This window comes from Plecotus auritus (genome assembly GCF_963455305.1).
Source record: "Plecotus auritus genome assembly, chromosome: 7".
Taxonomy (NCBI): Eukaryota; Metazoa; Chordata; class Mammalia; order Chiroptera; family Vespertilionidae; genus Plecotus; species Plecotus auritus.
In genome coordinates this window covers 1,494,135-1,520,822 of record NC_137774.1, presented here as the reverse complement: position 1 = coordinate 1,520,822, position 26,688 = coordinate 1,494,135, and the positions used below count along the sequence as shown (strand labels likewise).

The 26,688-nt window shown below is 62.6% G+C and overlaps 1 protein-coding gene across 12 annotated transcripts in view; it reads right to left on the bottom strand.

Moving 5' to 3' along the window:
* The window catches only part of TBC1D16 (TBC1 domain family member 16), a gene marked incomplete at its 3' end in the record, with an annotated part of 60,914 nt that overhangs the window by 9,640 nt on the left and 24,586 nt on the right, over positions 1-26,688 (bottom strand). For 7 of the 12 annotated variants that reach the window (XM_080678966.1, XM_080678967.1, XM_080678961.1 and 4 more), the window contains exons 4-9: positions 7,209-7,370; positions 5,869-6,016; positions 4,174-4,341; positions 3,532-3,680; positions 2,879-3,013; positions 1,428-1,620 (exon numbers count right to left, since the gene is read on the bottom strand). In XM_080678966.1, the coding sequence (XP_080535092.1) occupies positions 1,428-1,620; positions 2,879-3,013; positions 3,532-3,680; positions 4,174-4,341; positions 5,869-6,016; positions 7,209-7,370 (955 nt within the window). The remainder of the gene's footprint in view (positions 1-1,427; positions 1,621-2,878; positions 3,014-3,531; positions 3,681-4,173; positions 4,342-5,868; positions 6,017-7,208; positions 7,371-26,688) is intronic. The other 5 variants (XM_080678963.1, XM_080678972.1, XM_080678964.1 and 2 more) reach the window with 3 other exon arrangements.

Below are 26,688 nucleotides of genomic sequence, written 5' to 3'. Positions count from 1 at the left end.
GATTCCCCACCAGCCACGCTCTCCATCCCGTGGCCTCAGCCTGTGGCTGCCCCCTGCCCCGCCCCCTGGCCCTGCCCCTCACCGCCCAGCTCACACCTCCCTGCTCGGCAGCCTTTCCTGAGCCCTCTGCCGCCTGACGGCTACTCTAAGGCGTGCCCTTGGCCGTTGTGTCGGAGGCCTCACTGCACACATGTGCGGCCCAACGTGACGGCCACGCAGGGTCACCGCCCGGAACACGCTGGTCAGCCAGTCTCGGCAGCGCCCGGGCCCGACCCCTGCACGGTGGAGGCGGTCTGCTCCACCAGCCTTACTGCCCATCTGTCTCCCCCTCCCCACAGCCCTCCCCAGCACCCCGCACCCTCCCCTCTGTCAGCACCCCACCCCTGGCAGGTGCTTGGAACCCCCAGGTGGCTCGGCCAGCCTTGCCTGCCCCCCGCCCCCCGCCCCCAGCATGCAGCGCTGCCTGGGGTGTGCAGGGCCGGGAGGCCGGGAGGCAGGCGTGCTGTGCCGGCTGGGCCCTGCAGGGAAGGCCTGCTGCCCTTGGGGGGGGGACGGTGAGCCCTGTCCAGTGGGCCTCAGGGCGGCTTCAGGAGCCCCCCCTCCTTGTCCCCATGGAGGAGCCCGGCTGTGCTGGACCCCGGCAGGGAGCAGCCCAGATGCACCTGAGGACCCGCTTTCTAAAGCTCGGGGCCCGGCTGGTGGGCCCTCCCTCCCTCCCCGGGAGCCGGGCCGGGACGCGGTGCAGGAGGGGAGGCCGGCAGGGGAGGCCCTGAGCAGCCTCGCCTCTCACCGGCCGGTGGGGGTGGGGGAGCCTGCATCCGGGGGCCTGGGAGCAGCCTGAGCCCTTCCCCAGAGGCCCCGAGCCAAGTCCCCTCAACCCCACCGGCAAGGCCCACCCTGGCTTTTCTGAGGACCCCAGCGGCCATGGCCCCCGCAGCCACCCTAACCCTCACCCTGACCCTCACCCTGACCCTCACCCTCACTCTCACCCTCACCCTCACCCTCACCCTCACCCTGACCCTCACCCTCACTCTCACCCCCACCCTCACCCTGACCCTCACCCTCACCCTCACCCCCACCCTCACCCTGACCCCCACCCTCACCCTCACCCTGACCCTCACCCTGACCCTCGCCCTGGCCCTGACCCTCACCCTCACCCTCACCCTCACCCTCACCCTCACCCTCACCCTAACCATAACCCTCACCCTCACCCTCACCCTCACCCTCACCCTCACCCTAACCATAACCCTCACCCTCACCCTCACCCTAACCCTCACCCTCATCCTAACTCTAACCCTAACCCTCACCCTCACCCTGACCCTGACCCTCACCCTAACCCTAACCCTCACCCTCACCCTGACCCTAACCCTAACCCTCACCCGCACCCTCACCCTAACCCTCACCCTCACCCTCACCCTCACCCTCACCCTCACCAGCTGCCTCTCCATGTCCTCGTCCCGCGGGGAGCTGACGAAGATGGTGTTCTGCATGAGGCCCACGAAGCACCAGAAGGTGTCCGACTCGTCCAGGACCTCGGCCAGGAGGGGCGCCACCAGGTCCGACATGCCCTGGGAGTAGCCGGCGGCCGGGTTGTACACCGCGTAGTTCAACAGGATCCTCCTGGCAACAGGCCGGAGGCAGGGCCGTCAGGAGGCGCCCGCGACCCACCCGCCCACGCCGTCCTACAGCGGGGTGTGGCCCGGGGCCAGCGGAACCCAGGCTGGAGACCCCGGCTGCCCGACCCCTGGCCTTCGCCTCAGTCCCAGGGGAAGGCGGGCGGCCTGGGACCGTCTCCAGAGCCGTGGGAAGGGGAACGGCCTGCAGTAGCCACTCACCGGCCTCGAGTGCGGGGCCAGGAAGAACGTGGGGCTGATTTCCCGAGTGGCCGCCGGCCAGTGACAGAGGGTGGCTCGGCAGGGACCTTTGGACATTTGTGCTAATTTTGTGCTAATTTTGTGCCAGGCGGCAGCGGAATGTTCAAGATGCCCGCCCAGGCTCAGTGTGGCCTTAGACAGAGGACCAGCCATTGGGAGCCGCTCGGGGAGGCTCAGCCCTAGTGTGTGAGCCCAGCAAGGCCCCGCAAGGCCTGGGTGGATGTCCAGGGCACGGCGGCTTCGCTGGCACCCGTGGGAGGGACCTCTGGGCTTCCCCGGGACACTGTGACCACAGAGGCGGAGTGAAGTTGGCTAAAATAGCTAATGCCTGCCCTAACCGGTGTGGCTCAGTGGATAGAGCGTCGGCCTGCAGACTGAAGGGTCCCGGGTTCGATTCCGGTCAAGGGCATGTACCTTGGTTGCGGGCACATCCCCAGTAGGGAGTGTGCAGGAGGCAGCTGATCGATGTTTCTCTCTCGTTGATGTTTCTAACTCTCTATCTCTGGCGTGGCTCAGGGGTTAAGCATTGACCTCTGAACCAGGAGGTCAGGGTTCGATTCCTGCTCAGGGCACAGGCCTGGGTAGCAAGCTCCATCCCCAGTGTGGGGCGTGCAGGAGGCAGCCGACCCATGATTCTCTCTCATCATTGATGTTTCTATCTCTCTCTCTCTCTTTCCCTTTCCCTAAAAAATAGCTAATGAGCCCTAACCGGGCACATTCCCAGTGGGGGGTGTGCAGGAGGCAGCTGATGGATGTTTCTCTCTCATCGATGTTTCTAGCTCTCTATCCCTCTCCCTTCCTCTCTGTAAAATATCAATAAAATATATTAAAAAAAAAACAACCCTGAGTTTCCAAGGTCCCACCTCCCTCCAACCCACCTTGGAAAAATTCCCATTTAAAAAAAAATAAAATAGCTAATGACCCTCTGCTTCTGGGGTGATTGTATGAACCCCCCGAGCTGCGGCTGCTGCCCGCGCCCGGAGGGCCGAGGCCGGCGGGCGTACCTCATGCTCTCCACGTTGGGATTGCCCTCGCCGCGGAAGAACTGGCTGCTGCGGTCGGTCCGCACCACATCCTTGTCCACCGTGAACTGCACGTTTCGCCAGAACTCCCGGTGCTCCTCGGGGGTCATGGAGAGCCTGGCACGGAGAGGGCCCCGGGGTCAGCGAGGGGCGTCTCCAGCATGCACTCGGCCTCGGGGAGCAGAGCTGGCCGCAGCCCCGGGGTTAACCAGGCCACTCGGACCTCAGCCGTCCTGGCTCCTGGTGGCCTTTGAGGCCCTGCGGCCACCCCAGCGTCCAGGTAAGTCTGTTGACCAGAACCCTGCCAGGCTGGTGTGGCTCAGGGTTGAGCATCCACCTATGAACCAGGAGGTCACGGTTGGATTCCCTGTCAGGGCACTTACCCGGGTTGTGGGCCCGATCCCCAGTGTGGGATGTGCAGGGGGCAGCTGATCCATGATTCTCTCTCATGGATGTTTCTCTCTTGCCCTCTCCCTTACTCTCAGAAATCAATAAAAAATTAAATTAATTAAAAAAAAACAACTCTGAAGGGGGCCTGGGGTCATGAGGCACTCAGGGTCCGGGACAGAGGGCCCCATCCGCGCAGACTGCACCCCACGGGCCTCTGCACCCCCCCCCCCCCGCCCCGTTGGTACCTTCTCTGCTCAATCTCCGCATACTCCTTGCGCTTCTGCGCCCGCAGCGCCTCCCTCTCCTCCGACGTGGACTCGTGGCTGTAGTAGCGCAGCAGGAAGGGCCACACCTCCCCGCGGATGGACACGTCGATGCCGCCGAAGAAAATGGCCTGCGGGAGGCGGCGGCGCTGGGGAAGGGCCCACGCGGGGCGGCTCACAGCGCCCCCAGGTCCCCGTTCCCATTTTGGTGGCTTGGCTGCGCCTCCTGACAAGTGATGCCCGGGTGCAGGGGCCGCGATTTGCACTTGTTTGGAGGGGAAAGTGCGGGCCCTCCATTCCCAGGCAGCCGAGCCAGGCTCATTTCAATGTCAATGGCCCTCCGGGGTGGCGCTCGGAGGAACGTGTGGTTCTCACGTCGCGGCCTGATCCCCAGGTTTGGACGTGCAGCATCTCAGCACTGGCTCCTCTGGAGGGGGACGGAGGCCCCCAAGCCCCGGGGAAGTGGCTTTGATGGCTAACTGGGCGTGCTCCCAGCTCCTCAAGCCAGAGCACCGGACCCCGCCCCCACCCAGGCGGCCACGCCCCCACCCTGATGGCCCCGCCCACTCAGACCCCGCCCCCAGGCAGTGGCCCCGCCCCCACCCAGGCGGCCACGCCCCTCACCTTGCGCAGCTTGTACTCCTCCTCCACCTGGCCCAGCTCGTTCAGGTGCCGCAGCCAGGCGGCCACGTCCAGCCTGTGGTACGTGCTCTCCTCGGGGTGCGTCTCGGAGGAGGGCAGTTTGGGGCGTCGGATGGAGAACTTCATGCACGTCTTCTCGTCGGCCACCTGCTGGACAGGAGGCAAGCGGGACATGTCCCACCCTGGGGTCGAAGCCTGCTGTGCTCCTGGGGGGGCGGCCCCTCTCCCCTGCACACACACCCCTGGGTGGCAACTGTAATCAAAGGCAGTCAACATGAAAACAGCCTCATCTTCCCTGTTTCCCGGGCCTGGGCTCCCTCCCACTCACAGCCTGCCCCCCACCCGCCCCGTGTCCCCCACTCTCCCTCCCACCCGGGTCCCCGCCCCCCACTCTCCCTCCCACCCCAGCCGCAAAATGGAATCAATGCCTCGTTGGGCCCGGCTCGCCTGCCTTGGCCGGAAGGGCCTGCAATAAATTACATGTGATTGGCCACATACAAAGGGAGCGCTGTTCGGGGAGCCTGTCTGTCAGGTCGTCTCCACGGCAGTCATGATCCAGGGCGAAACTGCAGCTGACATTTAATTCAGAAATCAAAGGCTGTTCAATTGGGGGGGGGAGGGCGGCTGTAACAGGGCAGCCAGCGGGAGGCTCAGGCTCGGTGGGAGGGAGGGGCTGTAAAGTCAGCCGTTTCTAATAAGCACGTACAGTTCCTTAAACAGGTCATTAAAGAGCGCTTATTACATGTGTGTGTGGATGGAGCAAAATATGGCAGGAGCCTTGTCAAAACATGACTTCCAGTGAGAGGCTGGCGTTTCGAGGAGCCCTGGGCACTCGTTTCAAACCCAGAGTTACTGCCTGATCAGCCCTGGGCACAGCCCACAAGGCCAGTCAGCCACGGTCACAGCCCAGGAGGCCACGGTCACAGCCCAGGAGGCCACAGTCACAGCCCAGGAGGCCATAGTCACAGCCCACGAGGCCACAGTCAGCCCAGGAGGCCACAGTCACAGCCCACGAGGCCACAGTCACAGCCCACGAGGCCACAGTCAGCCCAGGAGGCCACAGTCACAGCCCACGAGGCCACAGTCACAGCCCAGGAGCCACAGTCACAGTCCAGGAGGCCACAGTCACAGCCCACAAGGCCACAGTCACAGCCCAGGAGCCACAGTCCACGAGACCACAGTCAGCCCAGGAGGCCACAGTCACAGCCCACGAGGCCACAGTCACAGCCCACGAGGCCACAGTCAGCCCATGAGGCCACAGTCACAGCCCACAAGGCCACAATCACAGCCCACGAGGCCACAGTCAGCCCATGAGGCCAGTCAGCCACGGTCACAGCCCACGAGGCCACAGTCACAGCCCACAAGGCCACAGTCAGCCCATGAGGCCACAGTCAGCCCATGAGGCCACAGTCACAGCCCACGAGGCCACAGTCACAGCCCACGAGGCCACAGTCAGCCCATAAGGCCAGTCAGCCACGGTCACAGCCCATGGGGCCACAGTCAGCCCACGAGGCCACAGTCACAGCCCACAAGGCCACAGTCACAGCCCACGAGGCCACAGTCAGCCCACGAGGCCACAGTCAGCCCACGAGGCCACAGTCACAGCCCACGAGGCCACAGTCAGCCCATGAGGCCGCGCGGGAGGAGATGCGTGGAGCCCCGGGCCCCGCTGCCTACCTGGCCGTGGAGGCGGGTCCCTGCACAGCGCTCCCACTGCTGGAGGGCGCTCGCCAGCTTGTCCAGGCCGCCGTGGTGGAAGTGGAGGACCTTGTACTGGCTCTCGCGGCTGGCGACGACCAGCTGGCCGCTGGTGCAGGCCTCGTCACTGAGTGTGGGGGAGGGATGGGGTGTGAACACGGGGTTTGTTCCTAAGGACAATCAGAGGCCACGGGCGCTGACCTTGGGGCAGCAGACAGGAAGCCCCTGCAGAGCTGGGCTGCTGGCCCAGGGGGACAGAGTGCGTCCAGCAGAAGTCCCCCCCCGCCCCCGCTTTGCTGAGGACATGGAAGCGCTGCTCCCTCTCAGGAGCCAGGGACTAGGCCTGGTTCTGTGTGCTCCCTGGAGACCTGCTGGAGAGGCCTCTGTCCCCACTCTCGCCGCCGGGCAGGAGGGTCCCTTCCCTCGGAGAGGGGGCGGCAGGTGCAGGTGATGGACCAGATTCAGACCAGGTGGGCGGCAGCAAGAGCCTCCGCCGGGGGCGCCTTCCAGCAGGCGCGGGGCACGCTGGGAGATGCCCCCTGGGAAACCGCCACCACCCATCAGGCCGGACCGTGGCCCCTTCCATAAAAGGCTGGAATGTGGCTCTGGGTCTGGGGGCCCCCTCGGGTGACAGGCCTGCTGCCTTTTTTTAAAAAGAAATATATATATATATATATATATATATATATATATATATATATATTTTTTTATTGATTTCAGAGAGGGAGAGAGAGATAGAAACATCAATGATGAGAGAGCGTCATGGATCAGCTGCCTCCTGCACGCCCCCCACTGGGGATGGAGCCCACAACCGGGGCCTGTGCCCTGACCGGGAATCGAACCAGGACCTCCCGTTCATAGGTCGATGCTCAGCCCCTGAGCCACCCGGCCGGGCCCAGCTGCTGCTTCCAAGTTCTGGTCTTTGGGTGGCGCCTCCTGGCGGCTGGGCCACCTGCCTTTCAGGAGGGCTCGATGGCCGCTGGGCAGGACGCTACCCGGGGTGGTCCGCCCACCACCGAAGAAAGGCGCCCCCTTCAGGAAGCCCGGCCATCCTCAGAGCTGCTGGGCGGGTGACAGCCGCCTGAGCCACCAGTTCGGCTTGTCCCTCCCCCTCCCCCGCCCCCCAGCCACAGCTGGCCACCACCACCCCGAAGGTGGATGAATGAATGTGGGAGCCACCCAGACCCACTTCCTGGGGGACGGCCATGGTGGGTCCCACTGCTGGCGACATCAGCGATGCCAGGGTTGGACCCGAGCAGTGCCCGCAGGGCCCCCTCCCCGCCCCCGTGCACAGGGCGCCTGCCACCGAGCCCGCTCACCTGAAGAAGAGGCGCAGGGAGCGCATGTGCCCCAGGTCCACACGGAACACGCCGCAGATCTGCTCCAGGGCCCGCGCCCGCTGCGGCTCGTCCCAGCGCGGGGTCTGCAGGAGGCCGTCGCTGTCGGGGAAGCGCAGGTGGGCGTCCGCGCTGGAGGGGGAGCTGGGGAGCAGGGCGTGTGATGGCCACGTGTCTCTCTGTCCGTGTGGCCCCAAGGGAAGGACAGGGAGGGCGTGGGGGACCCTTTAAACATGCTCCCCGGCTTACACACGCACACACACACACACACAGGCCAAACACACGTGCAAACAGCAGGCTCTCAGACACCCATGAACGAATGCGTGGATCCATCGCAAGTCACGTGCAATGACATCGACATGTGGGTGGGAAAGCATTTTCGTGATCGAATTCGGTTCCACTTCATACAGACAGAGGAGGTCACAGAGACAAGGCCTTGCTGTGTGGCCTCGGGCGCATTACCAAGCCTCTCTGAACCTCCGTTTTCTCATTTGCCAAGTGGGGCTCATGACAGGGCTTGGTGTAGAATAACGCCGTGCGGGGCCCCCAGGTCCTGCGGGCTGTTTCCTGACCATTCCAGACAGCACGGGGCTTCTGCTAGGGTCCAAACCGGTTCACTCTTTTCCTGAACACGTATCGGCCCAGTTAGGAAACAGGTGGGTTATGACTGTTATTAACACTAACCGTGAACATTTGTTCGACACTCAGTACGGGCCTGCCCTGGGTTAACCACTTCCCAGGTGCCGTTATCGGCCCCCGAGGACCCTGTGAAATGCGGAGTGCTAGGACCCCCACTGCACAGAAGAGGGGGGGCTCAATGACCTTCCTGAGGCCGCGCAGCAGGCAGGCGGGGAGCTGGGACCTGAACCCGGCTCTGCGGCCCGTGTCCTCAGCGGCCCGTGTCCTCAGCGGCCCGTGTCCTCAGCAGCCCGTGTCCTCAGCGGCCCAGTTTACTGCTTCTGAGCTCCAGGTGCAGCAGCACAACCCACCGATTCTGCGTGGAAAGGGGCTCGCGGATTCGTTCGGAACCCCGCACGGAAAATGCTCTATTGCGTGGATTCGGCCACACCGCGGGTGAAAGGCGGTCCGCGGGATTTAACACGCATCCGAGAAGAGGCTGCGTGGGCTGTGGACCGCGGCCCGGGCTCCGGCGAGGCCTGGCTGTGGCCCTGCACCCCGCGTTCCCACCTCAGCCAGAACATCACCGGCAGGTGACCAATCCAGCACCCCTCCTCGGCCGCGCACCCCAGTCGGGCACCCCCTCCTCAGCCGCGCACCCCCTCCTCAGCCGTGCACCCCCTCCTCGTCCATGCACCCCAGTCGGGCACCCCTCCTCGGCCACGCACCCCAGTCGGGCACCCCGGCTGAGGATGCAGCGCCTCTGGATTGCCTGCGCACAGCCCCTCATCGCCCGGAACTTCCCGAAAGACAAAGGCCGCCTTTTCAGGACCGAAGCTGCCCCCAACAACGCGGCCCCTCCCCACCCGCCTGGAGAAGCGGCCGAGCCGTCCTCCGTCCTCCGTCCTGGGCACCTGGCTGTCGAGGAAGCAGCCTGGGGGGCGGGGGAGCAGGCAGCTGGGTGGGAGGGGCAGGTCAGCTGTCAGCAAGCTCCACCCAAAAGGGCTGAGGGAGCCCGTCTCCCCATGGGGACCCTGACCGAGCTGCACGGTGAGATGATTTTTGCCAAACGCGGCAGGTTGCGGGGCTGAAGCGCCCCCCCCCCCCCCCCCGCCCGGCACTCCATGCGGGTCCTAGCGGCTCGCTGAACAGGAGGCCGCAGCGGCCCAGGGCGCCTGGTCCCGCCCACTTCCCCCAGCCCATCCTGGGCTCCCTCCCCACCCAGCCCCACAGGGCCCACCAAAGGGCATTATTTCCAGCCCCTCCCACCGCACCCCACCCCGCTCCCCAGCACCCAGCGCCCCCTCCAAACCTGCCCGCCCTTCCCAACAGGCCGTGGCCTGCTCACCCCACAGGCAGGCCGGGCTTCCAGACCCAGGGCCAGGCCGGGCTTCCAGACCCAGGGCCAGGCCGAGCCGCGGACAGTGGGCGGAGCACCCTGCCAGGCTGCTGTGGCCAGAGGACTGGTCCCCGGTGGGGAAGGAGCCGGAAGGGCCCCCCCCAAACCACCCCCTACCCCCCCGCACACCTCCCGGCAGCATCCCTCCCCCAGGCAGAAGCCTGCTTCAGCCCTTGCAGCTCCACAGGGGGGATTCGCACGCACCACTGAGCGGTGCATTAGCTCAGGGCACTGTGCTTGGGACCGGCAGCAGCGGGGCATCCTGGAGCAAAGCTGGTGGCGGCCTCGGGGTCCTGGGGACCTGTCATGGCAGGTGACGGCACAGTCGGCGGGGTCAGCCAGGCGACATCTGTGACCCCTCAAGACCGGTGCCCCGGTGTTAGGGACCCTTTCCCGCAGCTCTGCAGGCCCGGCTCCCGGCACAGGCCGGCGCAGGACGCGCGGCGTCAGTACACGTGCTGGGGCGAACCTGGAAAGGCGGGGGATCTTGAAGGTGGAGGGGAAGTCGTAAGGACATAAAACCCTCAGGAAAATGGAAACATAGGCAGCTTCCACTTTTACTCTGTTCACACACGCGAGCAGTTTGGTTCTAGAAATACTCGTATGAGCTGCATATAATTGGGTTGTTCATAAAGTTACGGTGCGTGGCGCATTAACGGGAAAAAAAGGATGGGTTATGTAGGCGATAAATCCCGATGCGCTGTAAGTTAAAATGTTTTGCAGCTAAAGCGGGAAGATGCTAAACTTGAGAAATGCCGCGTTGGTCAGCTTTTGTCCTCTTCTGAGGACCATCGGGGGCGGAAAGGGCGCCCGCGCCCCCCAGCGCCGAGCAGGTGCGCTCTCTCCTGCGAACGAGTCCGAGGTCCGCCGCCGCCTCGGTCCAGGGTGCCGCCCTCTGTCCGCCCTGGATGTGGGCGGGCCTTGCCAGCTGCCTCGGCTACGATGCTGCAGGGTAAGTGACATTCCGGAGTCCCTGGCCTCAGGAAGCCTGGACAGAGGCCATCTCAGACCCTGAACCCCGCCCCGCCCCCTGGACAGAGGCCATCTCAGACCCTGAACCCCCCCCCCGCCCCCAGACGGCCACAGGAGCCTGTGGGAGCCCCGCCTGACCTAGCCCGGCCGGCCTAGGAGAACGTGAGTGAAAAAAGGTTGTTGAGCCCTGACCGGTGTGGCTCAGTGGATAGAGCGTCGGCCTGCGGACTCAAGGGACCCGGGTTCGATTCCGGTCGAGGGCATGTACCTTGGTTGCGGGCACATCCCCATGGTGGGGCGTGCAGGAGGCAGCTGATCGATGTGTCTCTCTCATATATGTTTCTGACTCTCTCTCCCTCTCCCTTCCTCTCTGTAAAAAATCAATAACATATATATTTTTTTTTAAAAAAAAGGTTGTTGTTTTAAGTTGCAACATTAGAAGTCATTTGTTACACAGCGACAGCCGCACACGGACACATCCAGGAGGACTCAGCTTTCAGAAGAAGCTTGAGCGGGGAAGACACCTCCGGAAGAGCTCAGTTGCGCTTCTTTCTCAAGGTCAAAGAGACCTTGAGGCCAGATGGTAACATTTCCAAGTAAAACCAAACGTACTCATTTGTTCTTGTTTCTGCTCATCCCGAGACCTCTGAGTCCGCGGAACAATTAATTCATGCGGGTGATCCCCCCCAAGGGGCTGGCAAGGGCTTACAGACTTCTGCCGGAGGCCGGATGCTGCGGGGAGGTGTGTGTGTGTGGGGGGGGGGGCGTCTCTCCAGGCTCCTTCGCCACCAGGGACCAGTCCTCCGGCCACAGCAGCCGAGCTGGGGTTTCTCCCACCAGGATCTGGGCTCTGGAGCCCCAGCCTGACCCATGGCGTGTAGGGAGGGCGGGGAGGTGAGTGTGGAGTAGGGGAGGGGAGGGCTGGGGAGCAGGCCTGGAAACAGTGTCCCCCTTTGAGGGCCCCTCACAACTGCCAGAACTCGGAAGCATCCAAGATGCCCTTCAGCAGGCGGTGGGTAGACGAACACGGCACGTGCAGGGCACACGGATTCCGCGCTGAAAGGGGAAGAGCTGTCAGACCACGGAGAGACACGGGAGACACGGAAACGCATGTGGCCGAGAGGGCGACGCCGGCGAGAAGGCTGCGGGCGGCGCGATTCGGCGTGTGGCGTGTGGACACGGCAGGCTACGGGGCCAGTAGGTCCGCGCCCCGGGTGGAGTGGGGAGGGGCCGGGCCAGAGGGCTTCTCGGGCGTGAAACCCTGGGGGGGGGGGTGCTACACGGGTGGATGCGTGTCCTTCTATGTTGGTCCCATGGACTGTGCTGCACCAGCGCGACCCTGACGCGGACTGCGGGCTCTGGCGGCGGCGCTGTGTCCACGCAGCTTCGTTCATCGTAAGAAACGCACCTGGCGGGATCGGGGGGGGCGGGGGGGGGGAGGGCGCCGTGCAGTGCGGGGAGGGGTGCGGGGGAAGTCTCTGCACCTCCTGCTCAATTGTGCCGTGAGCCTAAAACTGCTCTACCCCACACAGTGCATCAAACACAGCACAGCCCTGACCGGTTTGGCTCGGTGGATAGAGCGTCAACCTGCGGACTGAAGGGTCCCAGGTTCGATTCCGGTCAAGGACATGTACCTGAGTTGCGGGCACATCCCCAGTGGGAGGTGTGCAGGAGGCAGCTGATCTATGTTTCTCTCTCACCGATGTTTCTAACTCTCTGTCCCTCTCCCCTCCTCTCTGTAAAAAATCAATAAAATATATTTAAAAAAAAAAAAAAAACACAGCACAAACCCAGGACAAACATGTGTAGGACAAGGACTCACCTCTTCAAGCTGAAACAGTATGTCACTCGCATCGAGACCAAACACAAACACCCAGGGAGATAGATGCTCACGTCCGGAGGAATGAAATCAGCGGAAACGGAGACGGAAGCGCGCTGGGGGAGGCCCGGGACACTGGCAGTGGTTTTCAGTGATAAAATCTTGCGGGGGGTGGGGGGGGGGCGGGGGGAGGGTCTGGGGAAGCAGGCCCCTGCCCGGCCGAGGGGACCTAGCCTGGTCAGATTCCCCGGATCGGCCGTTCGGAAAGCGGATGCCAAAGGCTGAAGGCCTTTACACGCTCGGTGATCGCCCTAAGTAACCCGAGGCGCTCGGGGCAAACACACGCAGGATCGTGACGGGAAAGCGCCCGACACAAGTCTAACCCTCGTCCGCGACCAGAACTGTCGGCGCAGGAGGAGGAGGGAGCCTCCTGGAGCCGCTAGAGGCAGCCCCAGGCATCCTGCGGGGAGCACCGCACCCGTGGACGGACAGACGGACGGACGGACGGATGGACACGCCCCCCGCGTCAGGACAAGGCGCGGACGGCTGCTTCCCGCGTCCGCTCCGTGCCGTGCTGGAGGCGCTCGCCTCGGCCGAGGCAGGGAAAGGAGAAGAAGTAAACTGTCCCTCTGTGAGGACAATATCACAGGGAAACCCCACGGAATTTATAGGACAACTATGAGAACTAATACGTGAGCCCGGCCGGTGTGGCTCAGCCACTGAGCGTCAACCTGTGGGCCAGGAGGTCACGGTTCGATTCCGGTCAAGGGCACAGGCCCGGGTTGCGGTCCGATTAGTGGTTCTCTCTCATCATTGATGTTTCTGTGTCTCTCTCCCTCTCCCTTCCTCTCTGAGATCAACGACAATATATATATTTTGTAAAAGAACTAATACGTGAATTTGGCAAGATTGCAGGGAAAAAGGTCAATGTACAAACATTAATTGTATTTTTTTTAAACAATCTTTTTTTTATATATATTTTATTGATTTTTTACAGAGAGGAAGGAAGAGGGATAGAGAGTTAGAAACATCGATGAGAGAGAAACATCGATCAGCTGCCTCCTGCACACCTCCCACTGGGGATGGGCCCACAACCAAGTTACGTGCCCTTGACCGGAATCGAACCTGGGACCTTTCAGTCCGCAGGCCGACACTCTATCCACTGAGCCAAACCGGTTTTGGCAATTGTATTTTTAAAGACTAGCAACGGGCACATGGAGAAGTGTGAGGCATTTAACAATTCCATGAGAGTAGGAAAAAAAACCCTACCTATATAATCCTTAGAAATAAATCTAACATATGGCATTCAAGACCTTTATGCTAAAAACACAACACCTTGTTGAGAGAAATGAAAGGAACCTGAAATAAATGGAGGTGTACCATGTCCATGGAGTCCAACAGTTGATAGTAATCTTACCCAATGTCTCTATGTATTCGACACAATCCCAATTAAAAATCCAGCAGGATGTTGTGGGGAGGGACAAAAATGGACAAGTCGACTCTAAAATTCACATGGAAATGCAAAATGCCTACAGTAAACAAAGCAACTCTACAAAAGAAGAAAGTGAGAGCACTTACCTGACTTTGAGACTTATTACAAACCTACAGCCGTGGAGGCTGCTTGGCACAGGTGAAAAGGCTGACTTTTAAATCAAAGGACCCGAATAGAGTCCAGAAATAGACAAACTCGGTCAACTCGTTACTGACAAAGATACAGTGGAGAAAGGATAGTTTTCCACAAATGGGGGGGCAGGGGGAGAGGGGATTAACGTCGACCTTCCCTCATGCCATACACAGCAAGTCACTCGCTCTGGATGGCAGGCCCGGATCGGATGCCTAACCCCAAACATTCGACAAGGACCCACAAGGAAAATCCTTCACGACCGCGGAAGAGGCCGAGGTTTCTCGGAACACGAAAGGCACAAATTACAAAAGAACGAGTTCATCAAGGGGAAGAATGAAAACCCTTGTGCTCAAGCACAGCATTAAGAAAAACAAAAATGCAGGCCACAGCCCCGGAGGCATGTCCACCACACACATACCCAATAAGGGCCCGTGTCCAGAAGGTGTGTGAGGAATCTTTTTTTTATTTTTATTTTATTTTATTGATTTTTTTACAGAGAGGAAGGGAGAGGGATAGAGAGTTAGAAACATCGATGAGAGAGAAACATCCATCAGCTGCCTCCTGCACACCCCCCACTGGGGATGTGCCCGCAACCAAGGTACATGCCCTTGACCGGAATCGAACCTGGGACCTTTCAGTCCGCAAGCCGACGCTCTATCCACGGAGCCAAACCGGCTTCGGCATGTGTGAGGAATCTTAAAACTCAGTGGCATCGGCCTAACCGGTGTGGCTCAGTGGATAGAGCGTCGGCCTGCGGACTCCAAGGGTCCCAGGTTCGATTCCGGTCAAGGGCATGTACCTTGGTTGCGGGCACATCCCCAGTGGGGGGTGTGCAGGAGGCAGCTGATCGATGTTTCTCTCTCATCGATGTTTCTAACTCTCTATCCCTCTCCCTTCCTCTCTGTAAAAAAAATCAATAAAATATATTAAAAAAACCAAACTGAGTGGCATTGTTAGGGAGTCCTCAGCTACGCCGCCAGAGCTGGTCCACAGGGGAAACACTGGCTCCATCAGCATGGGAAGCCTTCTGCCCTTTGGGAGACGCGGTTAAGGACATAAAAAGGCGAGCCACCGGCTGGGAAGAGATCCCTGCAAAGCACACATCTGGGAAAGAATCTGTGCCCAGAACATAGAAAGAAGCCGCAAGGCTCGCGATAAGAAAACAAACAACACAATTTAAGAAAGTGGCCCAAGACGGGAGCAGATTTTTCTCCAGATAAGGTGGCCAATGAGCACCAGGCACCATCCTTTCGGAGAGAAACGGAAACGAGCCGCCGTGTGATACAGAGGAACGGTGTGACCCACTGCGCGCCGGACAGAATGACTCAGAAACCAGCAAGTGGAAGCGGACAGTGCGGGGCGACTGGAATCCCACGCGCGCCGGTGGGGGTGCCAGATGAGCAGTGAAAGCAAAACGAAATGTGGGAAACAGCCTGGCAGCGTCTCAGGCCAAACATCCCACTCCCGGGCGTCCACCCAGGAGGCCTGGGAGCGTTCACACAACATCTGCGAGGACGTTTCGGCAGCGGCATTCGCAATCGCAACACCAGGAATGACCGCACATCTCTCCACTGGCGAACGGAGCCCGCACAGCGCTCCTCTGTACAGGGACCTCGACTCAGCGATACAAAGTAGCAAGCAGCGGATACAAAGTAACAAGCAGCAGATACAAAGTAGTGAGCAGCAGATACAAAGTAGCAAGCAGCGGATACAAAGTAGTGAGCAGCAGATACAAAATAGTGAGCAGCGGATACAAAGTAGCAAGCAGCGGATACAAAGTAAACGAGCAGCAGATACAAAGTAGCGAGCAGCGATGGCAAGGAGCAAGTCTCCGATACAAACAGCAAGCGTGAAGCTCCAGTGCATCGTGTTAAGGGAAAGAAACCGGACCCAAAGCTGCATGAAGGACTACTCAGCATCACTGATGAAGACCCAGTGGAGAAAGGATCGGTTTCTGCAGCTGGTGTCCGAGCAGCTGGATATCAGTGTGTGTGTGTGTGTGTGTGTGTGTGTGTGCGCGTGGCGGGGGCGGGGGGAGGAATTAACATCGACCTTTCGACCATTTGCATTGCAGGGAAAATGCAAAGGCAAACCCCAGCGAGCCGCTCCTGCGCACCTGTTGGGAGGCTAACCTCAAAGACTGAGCCTCCCCCCCGCCCCCGCCCCGTGCTGCTGGGAATGTACAGCGTGAAACACCCACCCACCCCAGCACCTGGCCCTGCCACGCCCAGGATGCAGCAAGAGCAATAACAGCACATGTCCATGTGCAAGAATCCCGCACAACAGGCCGTGGCAGCTTCGTGCGTGAGAGCTGAGAGCTGGACACAACCCCGCAGGTACGCGGGCGAAGCAGCTGTGGGGGACACCTACAGGGCAACAGGACTCGGCGAGGGACATGAATGAACTGAGGGTGCCTGCGACGGGTGGACACACCGAGGAATCACGGTGCTGACAAAGAAGCCAGACAACAGAACGAGCACTCATCTGCATGATCCGTCCACAGCGAACTCCAGGAAATGCAAACGAGTCTACAGTGACAGACAGGTAAGTCCGGGGGGGAGGGGCGGCGGGGAGGGTGCCTCACAGAGGCCACCAGGAGCCTTGTGGTGCTGGGGAGGCCCATTACCGCGACGGTGGGGATGGGCTCAGTGGCGTATGCACGGCAAAACTCAGCAAACCGGGCACTTTAGATGCACACCGCTGACTGCACCTTAATCACACTTCAGTGCAAACACCAACATTCGACGCAGTATGATTACTGGATTTCTAACAGTAGGGGAATATTGTCATAGATTGTGACAGATTTTATAAAAGTATTTCTTGACTAAAGAAAATTCTCACACTATTATATTGAAAGAAGAAACTAGGATACAAAACTATATGAAATATGATGTCGATATGGTTTTATATACGAAGTCTATTTACCTGTATTTTAGATCTACACTAGAGGCCCGGAGCACAAAATTCGTGCACAGGTAGGGTCCCTAGGCCTGGCCAGCGATCAGGGCCGATCAGGTCCTCCCCCACCCTCCCCCGCTCCCCCTCCACCTTCCCTCGCTCACTCCCTCCCCCTCAGTGCCCTGCCACTGCTGGTGGCCCGCCATGTTCCACGCCGCCCCCTGGTGTTCAGTGCACGTCATAGCGAGCGATGGAACTCCCGTTCTCCCGGTCGAACTCCCGAGGGGACACTTTGCATATCAGCCTTTTATATATATGTAGATGGTATAAGCAGGAACTACACCAACATTACAACAAGGAGAACTTCAGATGGCATGCTGGTGCTTTCCTTTCATCTTGTCCCTTATTTTGTAAGTTTTCTAAAAGGCATAATGCATCATTTTGACCATCAGGAATAATAAGCTAAACCTAACAACATATGAAAGGATTATGCACCACAACCAAGGGGGACCTAGGCCAGGAATGCCAGGGTGGCTCAATACATGGAGGTCAAGGTCACGCACCAGGGCAGTAAAGGTCAGAAACCACAGAGCCCTCTCACTAGCTGCAGGAAAAAACACACGATGACAAAAACCCAGCACCTTTTCATAATAAAAACCCTCGTCAAACTAGAAATAGAAAGACACACCCTCAACCTGGCAAAAGGCATCCGTGCAAAACCCACAGCTAACTCACCCTCAGGGAGCCACGGTCACTCTGTACTTCTGTTCAGCTCGCAGGGAGGTTCTACTTGGGACGATCAGGGCATGAACATCATGCACGTGCACGATGTAGTTGCACAGGCACGCAGGCACACACGCACACAGGCACACACGCACACAGCTGCACACGCACACAGCTGCACACGCACACAGCTGCACACGCACACAGCTGCACACGCACACAGCTGCACACGCACGCAGCTGCACACGCACGCAGCTGCACACGCACACAGCTGCACACGCACACAGCTGCACACATACACAGTTGCACAGGCATGCAGGTGCACACGCACACAGTTGCACAGGCACACGAGAATGACGGCCGGCCCGCCCGCCCGGGAGGGGACGCACCCCGGTGAGTGCTGCTTTCATGTCAGTTCCTGCGAGTGAGTCGGACAGAGCGACGTGGTCAGGTTCTAAGTCACAGCAAGACGGCTTTCCCTGCACCGCCGCCCGCGCCCCCGGCCGGCCCAGTGTCCCCGGCCCATGTGACCGCCCAGCAGGGTGGTGCTGGCTGCGCGGCTGCCGGGCTCCGCGGCTTAACGGGATTACCCGGCCCATCCATCCCGCCGGAGACGCCGCTGGCAGGAGCCGTGTGTCCGCCGTCCTCCCCGCAGGCATTTGCCGACGTGCTTGGAGGCTGAGGGAGCAGGGCAGGCGGATAAACACGGTAACACCGTAATTAATGGCCCGGCAGCGGAGACCACGCCTCCCGCTCCCGGAGCCCCTGCCCCCGGCCCCCGGCCCAGCGCGGCTGTGAAATCCTCGCTGCGGAGACAGCCACGAGCGTCACCGCCCCGCAAGCCCAGGCCCGAGCTCCCGGCTCCCGGCTCCCGGACTTGCACCGGGACAGGAAATGGGGTTTCCTCCCCGCGGTACGTGCGCAGCCCGCTCAGGGCTGAACCCGGGGGGGGGGGGGGGGGCAAGCGGGGCCCTGCAGAGCCTGCCCGTGCCCGGCGCGTTCGAACCCGCTTCGAAGGCGCAGCTGAGTGAGGAACTCGGGGTCCCCAGGTCAGGCCCCACCCCGTGCCTCACCCATCATGTGACTCTTCCAAACGTGAAGCTGTGACCACATGGAAAACGGGCGCTGGGGCCCGGCCGGCGTGGCTCAGGGTGTGACGTCCACCTCTGAACCAGCAGGTGGCGCTGGGCTCCCGGTCAGGGCACAGGCCCGGGGTGCGGGCTCCATCCCCAGTGGGGGGCCGTGAAACGCGGGCCTGCAGGAGGCAGCCGGTCCATGATTCTCTCTCTCCATCGATGTCTCTATCCTCCTCCTCCCTCTCCCTTCCTCTCTGAAATCAATAAAAATACATTCTGCCCTGGCCGGTGTGGCTCAGTGGATAGAGCGTCGGCCTGCGGACTGAGGGGTCCCGGGTTCGATTCCGGTCAAGGGCATGTACCTTGGTTGCGGGCACATCCCCAGTGGGGGGTGTGCAGGAGGCGGCTGATTGATGTTTCTCTCTCATCGATGTTTCTAACTCTCTCTCCCTCTCCCTTCCTCTCTGTAAAAAATCAATAAAATATATTAAAAACAAACAAACAAACAAAAACAAACAAACAAGAAAACAAACACGGGCCGGAGGAAACGGGCCCCACGTTAGCAATGGCTGCACCGGACGCGGAGCACAGGCCTTTCCCGTTTCCCAGGGCGGCTCCGGTGAGCAGCGTCACTTTAGAAGGAACAAGGGTGACGGCCCCTCACAAGTCCCTCACGCCGCCCAAGGCGAGCGGCCAAAGACGACACAGCGAAACCCTGTTCCGCTGGGAGCTGAGCCCGCAGGCCAGCGGCCACACCTGCCTCAGTCCTCAGCGCGGGGAGAAAAGAGGCGGGGCCCTGGCCGGGGTGGCTCAGTGGATAGGGTGTCGGCCTGCGGACTAAAGGGTCCCAGGTTCGATTCCGGCCAAGGGCACATGCCCAGGTTGTGGGCTCGATCACCGCCCCCCCCCCCGCCAGTAGGGGGCGTGCAGGAGGCAGCCAATCAATCATTCTCATCACTGATGTTTCTTTTCTTTTCTTTTTTTTTTTTAAATATATGTTATTGATTTTTTACAGGGAGGAAGGGAGAGGGATAGAGAGCTAGAAACATCGATGAGAGAGAAACACCGATCAGCTGCCTCCTGCACACCCCTCACTGGGGATGTGCCCGCAACCAAGGTACATGCCCTTGACCGGAATCGAACCTGGGACCCTTCAGTCCGCAGGCCGACACTCTATCCCAGGGGTGGGCAAACTTTTTGACTCGAGGGCCACCATGGGTTCTTAAACTGGACCGGAGGGCCGGAACAAAAGCATGGATGGAGTGTTTGTGTGAACTAATATAAATTCAAAGTAAAGGAGTGGAGGGGAGAGCAAGAGAACCGGATAGAACAGCCGGATCCGCCCGCGGGCCGTAGTTTGCCCAAGGCTGCTCTATCCACTGAGCCACACCGGTTTCGGCACATCACTGATGTTTCTATCTCTCTCTCCCCCCCCTCCCTTCCTCTCTGACATCGATAAAAAACAAAACGCAAAAGCAGGCGGACCCAGGCGCCTCCAGGCCCGGCTTCCTCTGCCCACCAGCCGTTCTCTGCCTTCAGATGGAGGCAGGCGCGGGCATGGCCGCTGACCGCTCCCAGGGCCGGCCCGTCCCGGAGCCCAGGCGTCCCAAACGCAGGGGCCGCTGGGCCGTGCTCCCGCTGCGGGCCCAGAGCGGTCCTGGGGCTCTCCCAGGCCTGGCGGCTGCCGCGGACACTCCTGGGCTCGGGGCCGCACCCCTCCGAGCACGCCTCCTGGTCACGGGCCTTCTCCGGGTCCGCGTCCTTTGCTGTGTCTTCCGAGGACGCTCACTGGATGTGGGGCCACCTCCTCCCGGATGGCCTCACCTCCTCACCTTCAGCCCATCTGCCAAGACCCTCCCCAAGAAGGACCCACTCTGGGGTTCAGCGGAGGGACACGTGAATTTGGGGACCCTGTTCGATCCCGTGCAGACACGTGGGAGGAGTAGCTAAGTGGTTTTTATGACGAGGAAGCTGGGCAGGTGGCTGGCTCAGGGGCCCTCCCACCGGCCCCAGGCTGGCGGCCCCCATTCTCCAAGGGCCTGGGGCACTGAGTCAGACGAGGGGTGCGGCCGCCGGCCAGGCCCTCTCCTTCCAGCGCTTCGCATGGACCCCCCTTTGCTTTCAGACACGCACCCCCCCCCCCCCCCCGTAGGCTGTGCTAAACGCTACTTCGTCGCTCATTCACTTCCTGCGCGAAGACCCTCTAATTGCACGCTCCCCACTCCGGCTCCGTGTCCCCAAAGACACAACTCCCCGCCGATGACAACTGCCAGTCACGGCTCCGAGGTCCAAGGGGGCCGAATTAGGGGCCCCTCTCCCGCCAAACTGGCTCCACGAAGCGGGGTTTCCGCGGGAAGAAGGAGGCTGGGGAACAGCACCCCCCAATGGCTCTGCCCCGGGAGGAGCTGCGGCTGCGCGCCTGGGCCTGCTGGTGTCTGGGCGCCGCTGACAGACGCCTCCCACCCAGCGGGAGACCAGGGAACAAACGCTGTGAGGCCCCCCCCCGCCCCCGCCCCCACCCAGGGCGCGGGGGGCGGCCTCGGTCCCATCCCGCACCGCAGGCCAATGCGCCTCCGTCCGCGCCCTGCACGCTGGCACTTGGGGGAGGCGCTGGGCACGTGCGCCCCGTCGCGGGTCTGCATGCCCTCTGTGATGTCAGTCAGAGCCCTGCCCGCCCCCTGCACCCGGGCACCACTTCGGAGCCCCCCGAGAGGCCCCCCGAGGCCCTCCTCGGGAAAGACACCCACCCGGGCGGGACCAGAGCCCGCACCTGGCACAGCAGGGAATGGAAGGGTTTAATCTGGGGAACCAACGCCCTGCGGGGCCTCCCACTCACCCCGGGACGCCCGGCTACCCGGCCGCCGGAGGCTGGGCCTTTAGGGGCGACGTCACCCCTGAGGTCAACAGGAAGGTCTGGCTGAGCGAGAACCCTGCGCCACACCCGCGTCTGAGGCCCCTCGCCGCCCGCCGCCGCTGCGTTTGTCACGACGGGAGGAGCTGGGCGTGAGGCCAGCTGTCCCGGCTCATCCTGTGGTCCCGCGGCCGTTTCCGGGTCCCTTCCTCAGCAGCCTGGGAGCAGAGCCATCTGGGGGGGTCTGGTGTCCAGCGGGCCCCGACCGGGAGGTGTGCCAGGCCCAGGGCCCCCCGGGGTGGCCACATCACGGCCCCAGGCAGGGGGGACCTCCAGCCAGGAGCGCGGAGGGTGCATCTTCCAGGCCACGCCCCCCACCCACAGGGGCAGCTCCCCGCGGGGGGGGGGGGGGCGGCTTCTTTGAGGATGGCTATTTTTAACACAGTGTAAACAGGCCCTGGTGACCAGGCCCCGTCCTCCTGGGAGAGGAAGGGGGAGGGGAGGGGGAGGGGGAGAGGGAGGGGGTGGGGGAGGGGGAGGGGCCGGGATGCACCACGGCTCCCAGTCCTGCCACCGGCCTCACTCCTCCGGGCGGGCCCTGGCCACTGCCCCAGCCGGTCCTCGGGGCAAAGGGCGCTGCGAGAGCAAGGCGAGCTGGATTGGGGGGCAGGAGCGCCTCGACAGCGCTGGTCAGACCGGCAGGACCTGCCCCTCCTCAGCCTTTACTCTGTGGCCCCGGAGAGCGGGGAGGCGCAGCTGGGACCCTCGGAGGGTCTTGGCTGACTCGCCGAGTGCGACCGGAGGGGAACAGCGTAAGCTTGCGGGGACCTGGCACCCAGCCACCCTGAGAGCGACTGGAACAGAAACACAGAGGAAAAGCAAACACGCAGAGGGCACTGCGCCTTCTCTCCCGACTCAGGCACCATGCGTGTGAGTGTGTACCATGCGTGTGAGTGTGCACCGTGCGTGTGAGTGTGTACCATGCCCGTGAGTGTGCACTGTGCGTGTGTGCACCAAGCCTGTGAGTGTGCACTGTGCATGTGAGTGTGCACTTCTGTGTGTGAGTGTGCATCGTGCCCGTGCACGTGAGTGTGCACCCTTGTGTGAGTGTACACTGTGCATGTGAGTGTGCACCATGCCCGTGCACATGAGTGTGCACTCATGCATGTGAGTGCACCTGTGTGTGTGAGTGTGCACCTGTGCATGTGAGTGTGCACTCATGCATGTAAGTGTGTGCCGTGTGTGCACGTGAGTGTGCACATGTTTGTGCATGCGTGTCGTATACATGTTTGTGTGTTCATGTATGAGCTTTTATGTATGTGTGTGCATGCATATTGAGTGTGGTGTGATGTGTATTGCATGTACTGTGATGTGTATTTGTGCACATGTGCCCATGCATATTGTGTGTATGCTGTGACGCATGTCCGTGTGTGTACACATGTGCATATGTATTGTGTGATGCGTGTACAGGGCTGTGTTCTAAGCCAGGGCCCTCCCTCGCTGCCCAGGCTCATGTTCAGTTTTGAAAGGACAAGAGAGCCCCCTGGGCTCCAGCCACAGTCGCGGGGATGGGGGGAGGGCAAAGGTCCCATGGGCACACGGCAGCACCGAGCACACGGCAGCACCGAGCACACGGCAGCAGCTCCAAGCACACGGCCGCAGCACCGAGCACACGGCAGCAGCTCCGAGCACACGGCAGCAGCACCGAGCACACGGCAGCACCGAGCACACGGCGGCAGCACCGAGCACAGGCAGCAGCACCGAGCACACGGCAGCAGCACCGAGCACACGGCAGCAGCTCTGAGCACACGGCAGCAGCTCCGAGCACACGGCAGCACCGAGCACACGGCTCGGGACAGCAATGACAACACTGTTACTACCGCTAAAGGCAGGGCCAGCCACACACATTCCACACCAGGCCACCCTGAGACCTGGGGGCCGTGCCAGGGTCAGCACAGCCACAGGGGGCGTGGCAAGGACAGGACGCAGGCCACACCCCTGTGCCCCGCGGACCCTGGCTGACCCCGCCCCATCCTGGGTCTGACATCGGCCAGTGCCCCCGCCCCGAGGCCCGGAGGCCAGAGGCCAGGCCCGGGAGGCGGCCACGCCAACCGCTCCGCACCACGCACCGGGGAGGAGGGGGAGGGTCTGGCGGGCGCGCCAGCTGGAACTGGAGACAGACCCCGGGAAGGACCGGCCGGGAGCTGGCCGGGAGCCGGCTGGGGTCTGAGCTGGCCGGGAGCCGGCTGGGGTCTGGGCTGGCCGGGAGCCGGCTGGGGTCTGGGCTGGCCGGGAGCCGGCTGGGGTCTGGGCTGGCCGGGAGCCGGCTGGGGTCTGGGCTGGCCGGGAGCCGGCTGGGGTCTGGGCTGGCTGGCCGCCGGCTGGGGTCTGAGCCGGCTGGGGTCTGGGCTGGCCGGGAGCCGGCTGGGGTCTGGGCTGGCTGGGAGCCGGCTGGGGTCTGGGCTGGCCGGGAGCCGGCTGGGGTCTGAGCTGGCTGGCCGCCGGCTGGGGTCTGAGCCGGCTGGGGTCTGGGCTGGCCGGGAGCCGGCTGGGGTCTGGGCTGGCCGGGAGCCGGCTGGGGTCTGAGCTGGCTGGCCGCCGGCTGGGGTCTGAGCCGGCTGGGGTCTGGGCTGGCCGGGAGCCGGCTGGGGTCTGGGCTGGCCGGGAGCCGGCTGGGGTCTGAGCTGGCCGGGAGCCGGCTGGGGTCTGGGCTGGCCGGGAGCCGGCTGGGGTCTGGGCTGGCTGGCCCTGCCGTGGGCACCGGCAGCACGACCCGCTCAGAAAGAAACGCAGCTCGGGCCCAGCTGGCGGGGCTCAGGGGCTGAGCGTCGACCTAGGAACCAGGAGGTCAGGGTTCGATTCCCGGTCAGGGCACAGGCCCAGGTTGCGGGCTCCATCCCAGTGGGGGGCGTACAGGAGGCAGCCGATCCATGATCCTCTCTCTTCATTGATGTTTCTCTCTCCCTCTCCCTCTCCCTCCCTGAAATTAATAAAAATATATTTAAAAAAAAAAAAAGAAGCCCAGCTCAAGAGCAGGTGGGGAGGGGGGTGGGGGGAGGGGAGAAGGAGGGGACAGGGGAGGGGGAAAGGCAGGGCCATCCGGGACGGGGGCGGGGGGGGGGGGTAGGGGGGAGGGTGACTGGGGCAGGGGATACCCCTGCTGATCTGGGGGAAGCCTGCCACCTGCTGGGCACACGGATCCCTCAGGAAGGGAGCGCAAAGGTGGTGCCACAGCCTCGCCTTCGTCCTCCTGGGGACGGGCAGGAGGCGGTGCCCACACAGGCCCACGGCGGGGCTGGCGGGAACGGCCGTCCCTTCGCGGGAGCGGCCCGGGGGACCTCGGTGCCCGCGTGCACAGCAGTCTGCCCGGTTGGCGCCTCCCGGCTCGGGGCACGCCCTGTGGTCCCTGCACCCCGGGTGGGGCCGTGGCGGGAGACCCCCCAGGGTGCCCGGCTCTGGCCTCCACGGCTGCCACGCCACCAGGTGCGGTTTGGAAGCTCAGGGAACTGTCACTTTCTCTCTTTTTTAAAATATATTTTTACTGACTTCAGAGAGGAAGGGAGAGGGAGAGAGAGAAACATCCATGATGGGAGAGCATCATGGACAGCTGCCTCCTGCACGCCCCACTCTGGGGATGGAGCCCGCAGCCCGGGCGTGTGCCCTGACCGGGAATCCAACCCTGACCTCCTGGTTCCTAGGTCGACGCTCAGCCCCTGAGCCACGGGGCCGGGTGGGGAACCGTCACCTTCAACTGCCACCAGGGAAGCTTCCGAGACGCGAGACCCATACTTGTCACTGGGGTCGTTCCCCGGAAGGTGCTGGCCCCGCTGCCTGTCCGTCCCCTCTCCCAACGGGGGACAGCGACCCAGTGACGCCGTGGTCACCGGGACAGCACCCACGTGGAGCACGGAGCCCCTGGTCACCCGACACCTGCCCCGCGGCCCGCCAGGCCCGGAGGGAGGCTGCGGCGACAAAAATAATCCTGGTGTTAAATATTTACAGAGGCGGCCGGATCCGATCCGCACAGCCGCACAGCCGCCCGCCCCGCCCCAGCCCGGGCTCCGGGGCCACCCCCACCTCCCGGAGTCCCTCCCTCCCCGTCCCCCAATGTGGGGGGCTCTCCTTTCTCAGGGCCCACGTGAGCCCTGCCTCCTCATCCCAGGACATGTCCACTCCGACTTCCTGTTCCCTGACCCCCCCCCCCCAGTGGCGCCTCCCTCCTGCAGCCCTTTCTAGCCCAAAGCCCCTGGGAGAGGCCCTGCTTCCCTAGAGGGGCTGCCCCCCCTTTTGGGAGCCAGCAACATGCTGAACAGTGGGGTGCACCCGCCGGAGCCCTGGGCTGGTCTCAGCATCTCCTCCTGGGGACGCAGGATGCATGGGGGCAAGAAGGGGCGAGGCGGGAGCGCGGAGCCGATGTCCCCGGGCCGGGGCTCAGGGCCGCATCAGGGCCCGGCCGCCACTGCAGCCACGGGAGCCGGGACCTGCTTGCGCCACCTGCTGTCGGCGCCGGCGAGGGGCGCCCGTGGCTGGGCCGTGGGGAGACCGCGCTTTCGGGTCCCCTGACGCAGGGACCGGTTCTGGGCGTCGGTGGAGGGGCCCCGGGGGCCTGTGTCCCCACACATCACAGGCAGGGCCACGGGCTGCAGGGAGCGGAAGGCCCGCGTGACCACGCCCGTCCTCCCGCTGCGGCCCAAACCGAGGCTGGGCTGGCGGTTGCATCACACACACGGGTCCCCTCGCAGGGCTGTTTCGTCAGCCACGGGCCGCATGGCGACAGCGCAGGTCCCCGCAGGCCCCGCTCCTGGCAGCTCCCGAGGCCTCCGCTCGGTCCCCCAGCCCCCCATCCTCCGCCAGGGTTGCATCAGGGTCCCCAGGGCTGTGTGGTTTGCCAGTCTGACATCCCGCCAGCGCCGTGCCGTCCCGGGGAGCCCCTCTCGGGAGGGAGGCCGAGCTGCCTCCTCTCCAGGGCAGGGGGGGGTGGGGGGGGGAGAGGGGCTTGGCTTCAGGAGAACTTCGCTCCTGTCGCTCACACTGGGCCGTGAGGAGACCCTGCACGGAGCCAGGGACACTCCCACCTCCTCCGAGAAGCCCCCGCCCCCCAGGACAAAGGGAGAGGGGGCGCCGGGAGGAAAGGGGCGACCAGAGAACGTGGAAGACAAGCTGGACGCCGACCTGCTCGGAGCAGAGTGGGCCGAGCGGCCCGAGCCTGGCGTGGCATCGGCCCCTGCCACGGCGGTTCCGGGGGGAAGGGCCCACGCTCCCCACGGCTCCGTTCACACGTGGACGCCAAGCATCTCCCGTCGGCAGCCTCTCACACCGACCGCGGGGAGAACCGGCCACATGTGAGGTACACGGGGAACGATCAACATGAGCTCTACCTGTCTGTCTGTCTGTCTGTCTGTCTCTCTCTCTCTGTTTTTACTTTTAAAAGTGTGGCTATCAGCGCTGGCCGGTTTGGCTCAGCAGATAGAGCATCAGTCTG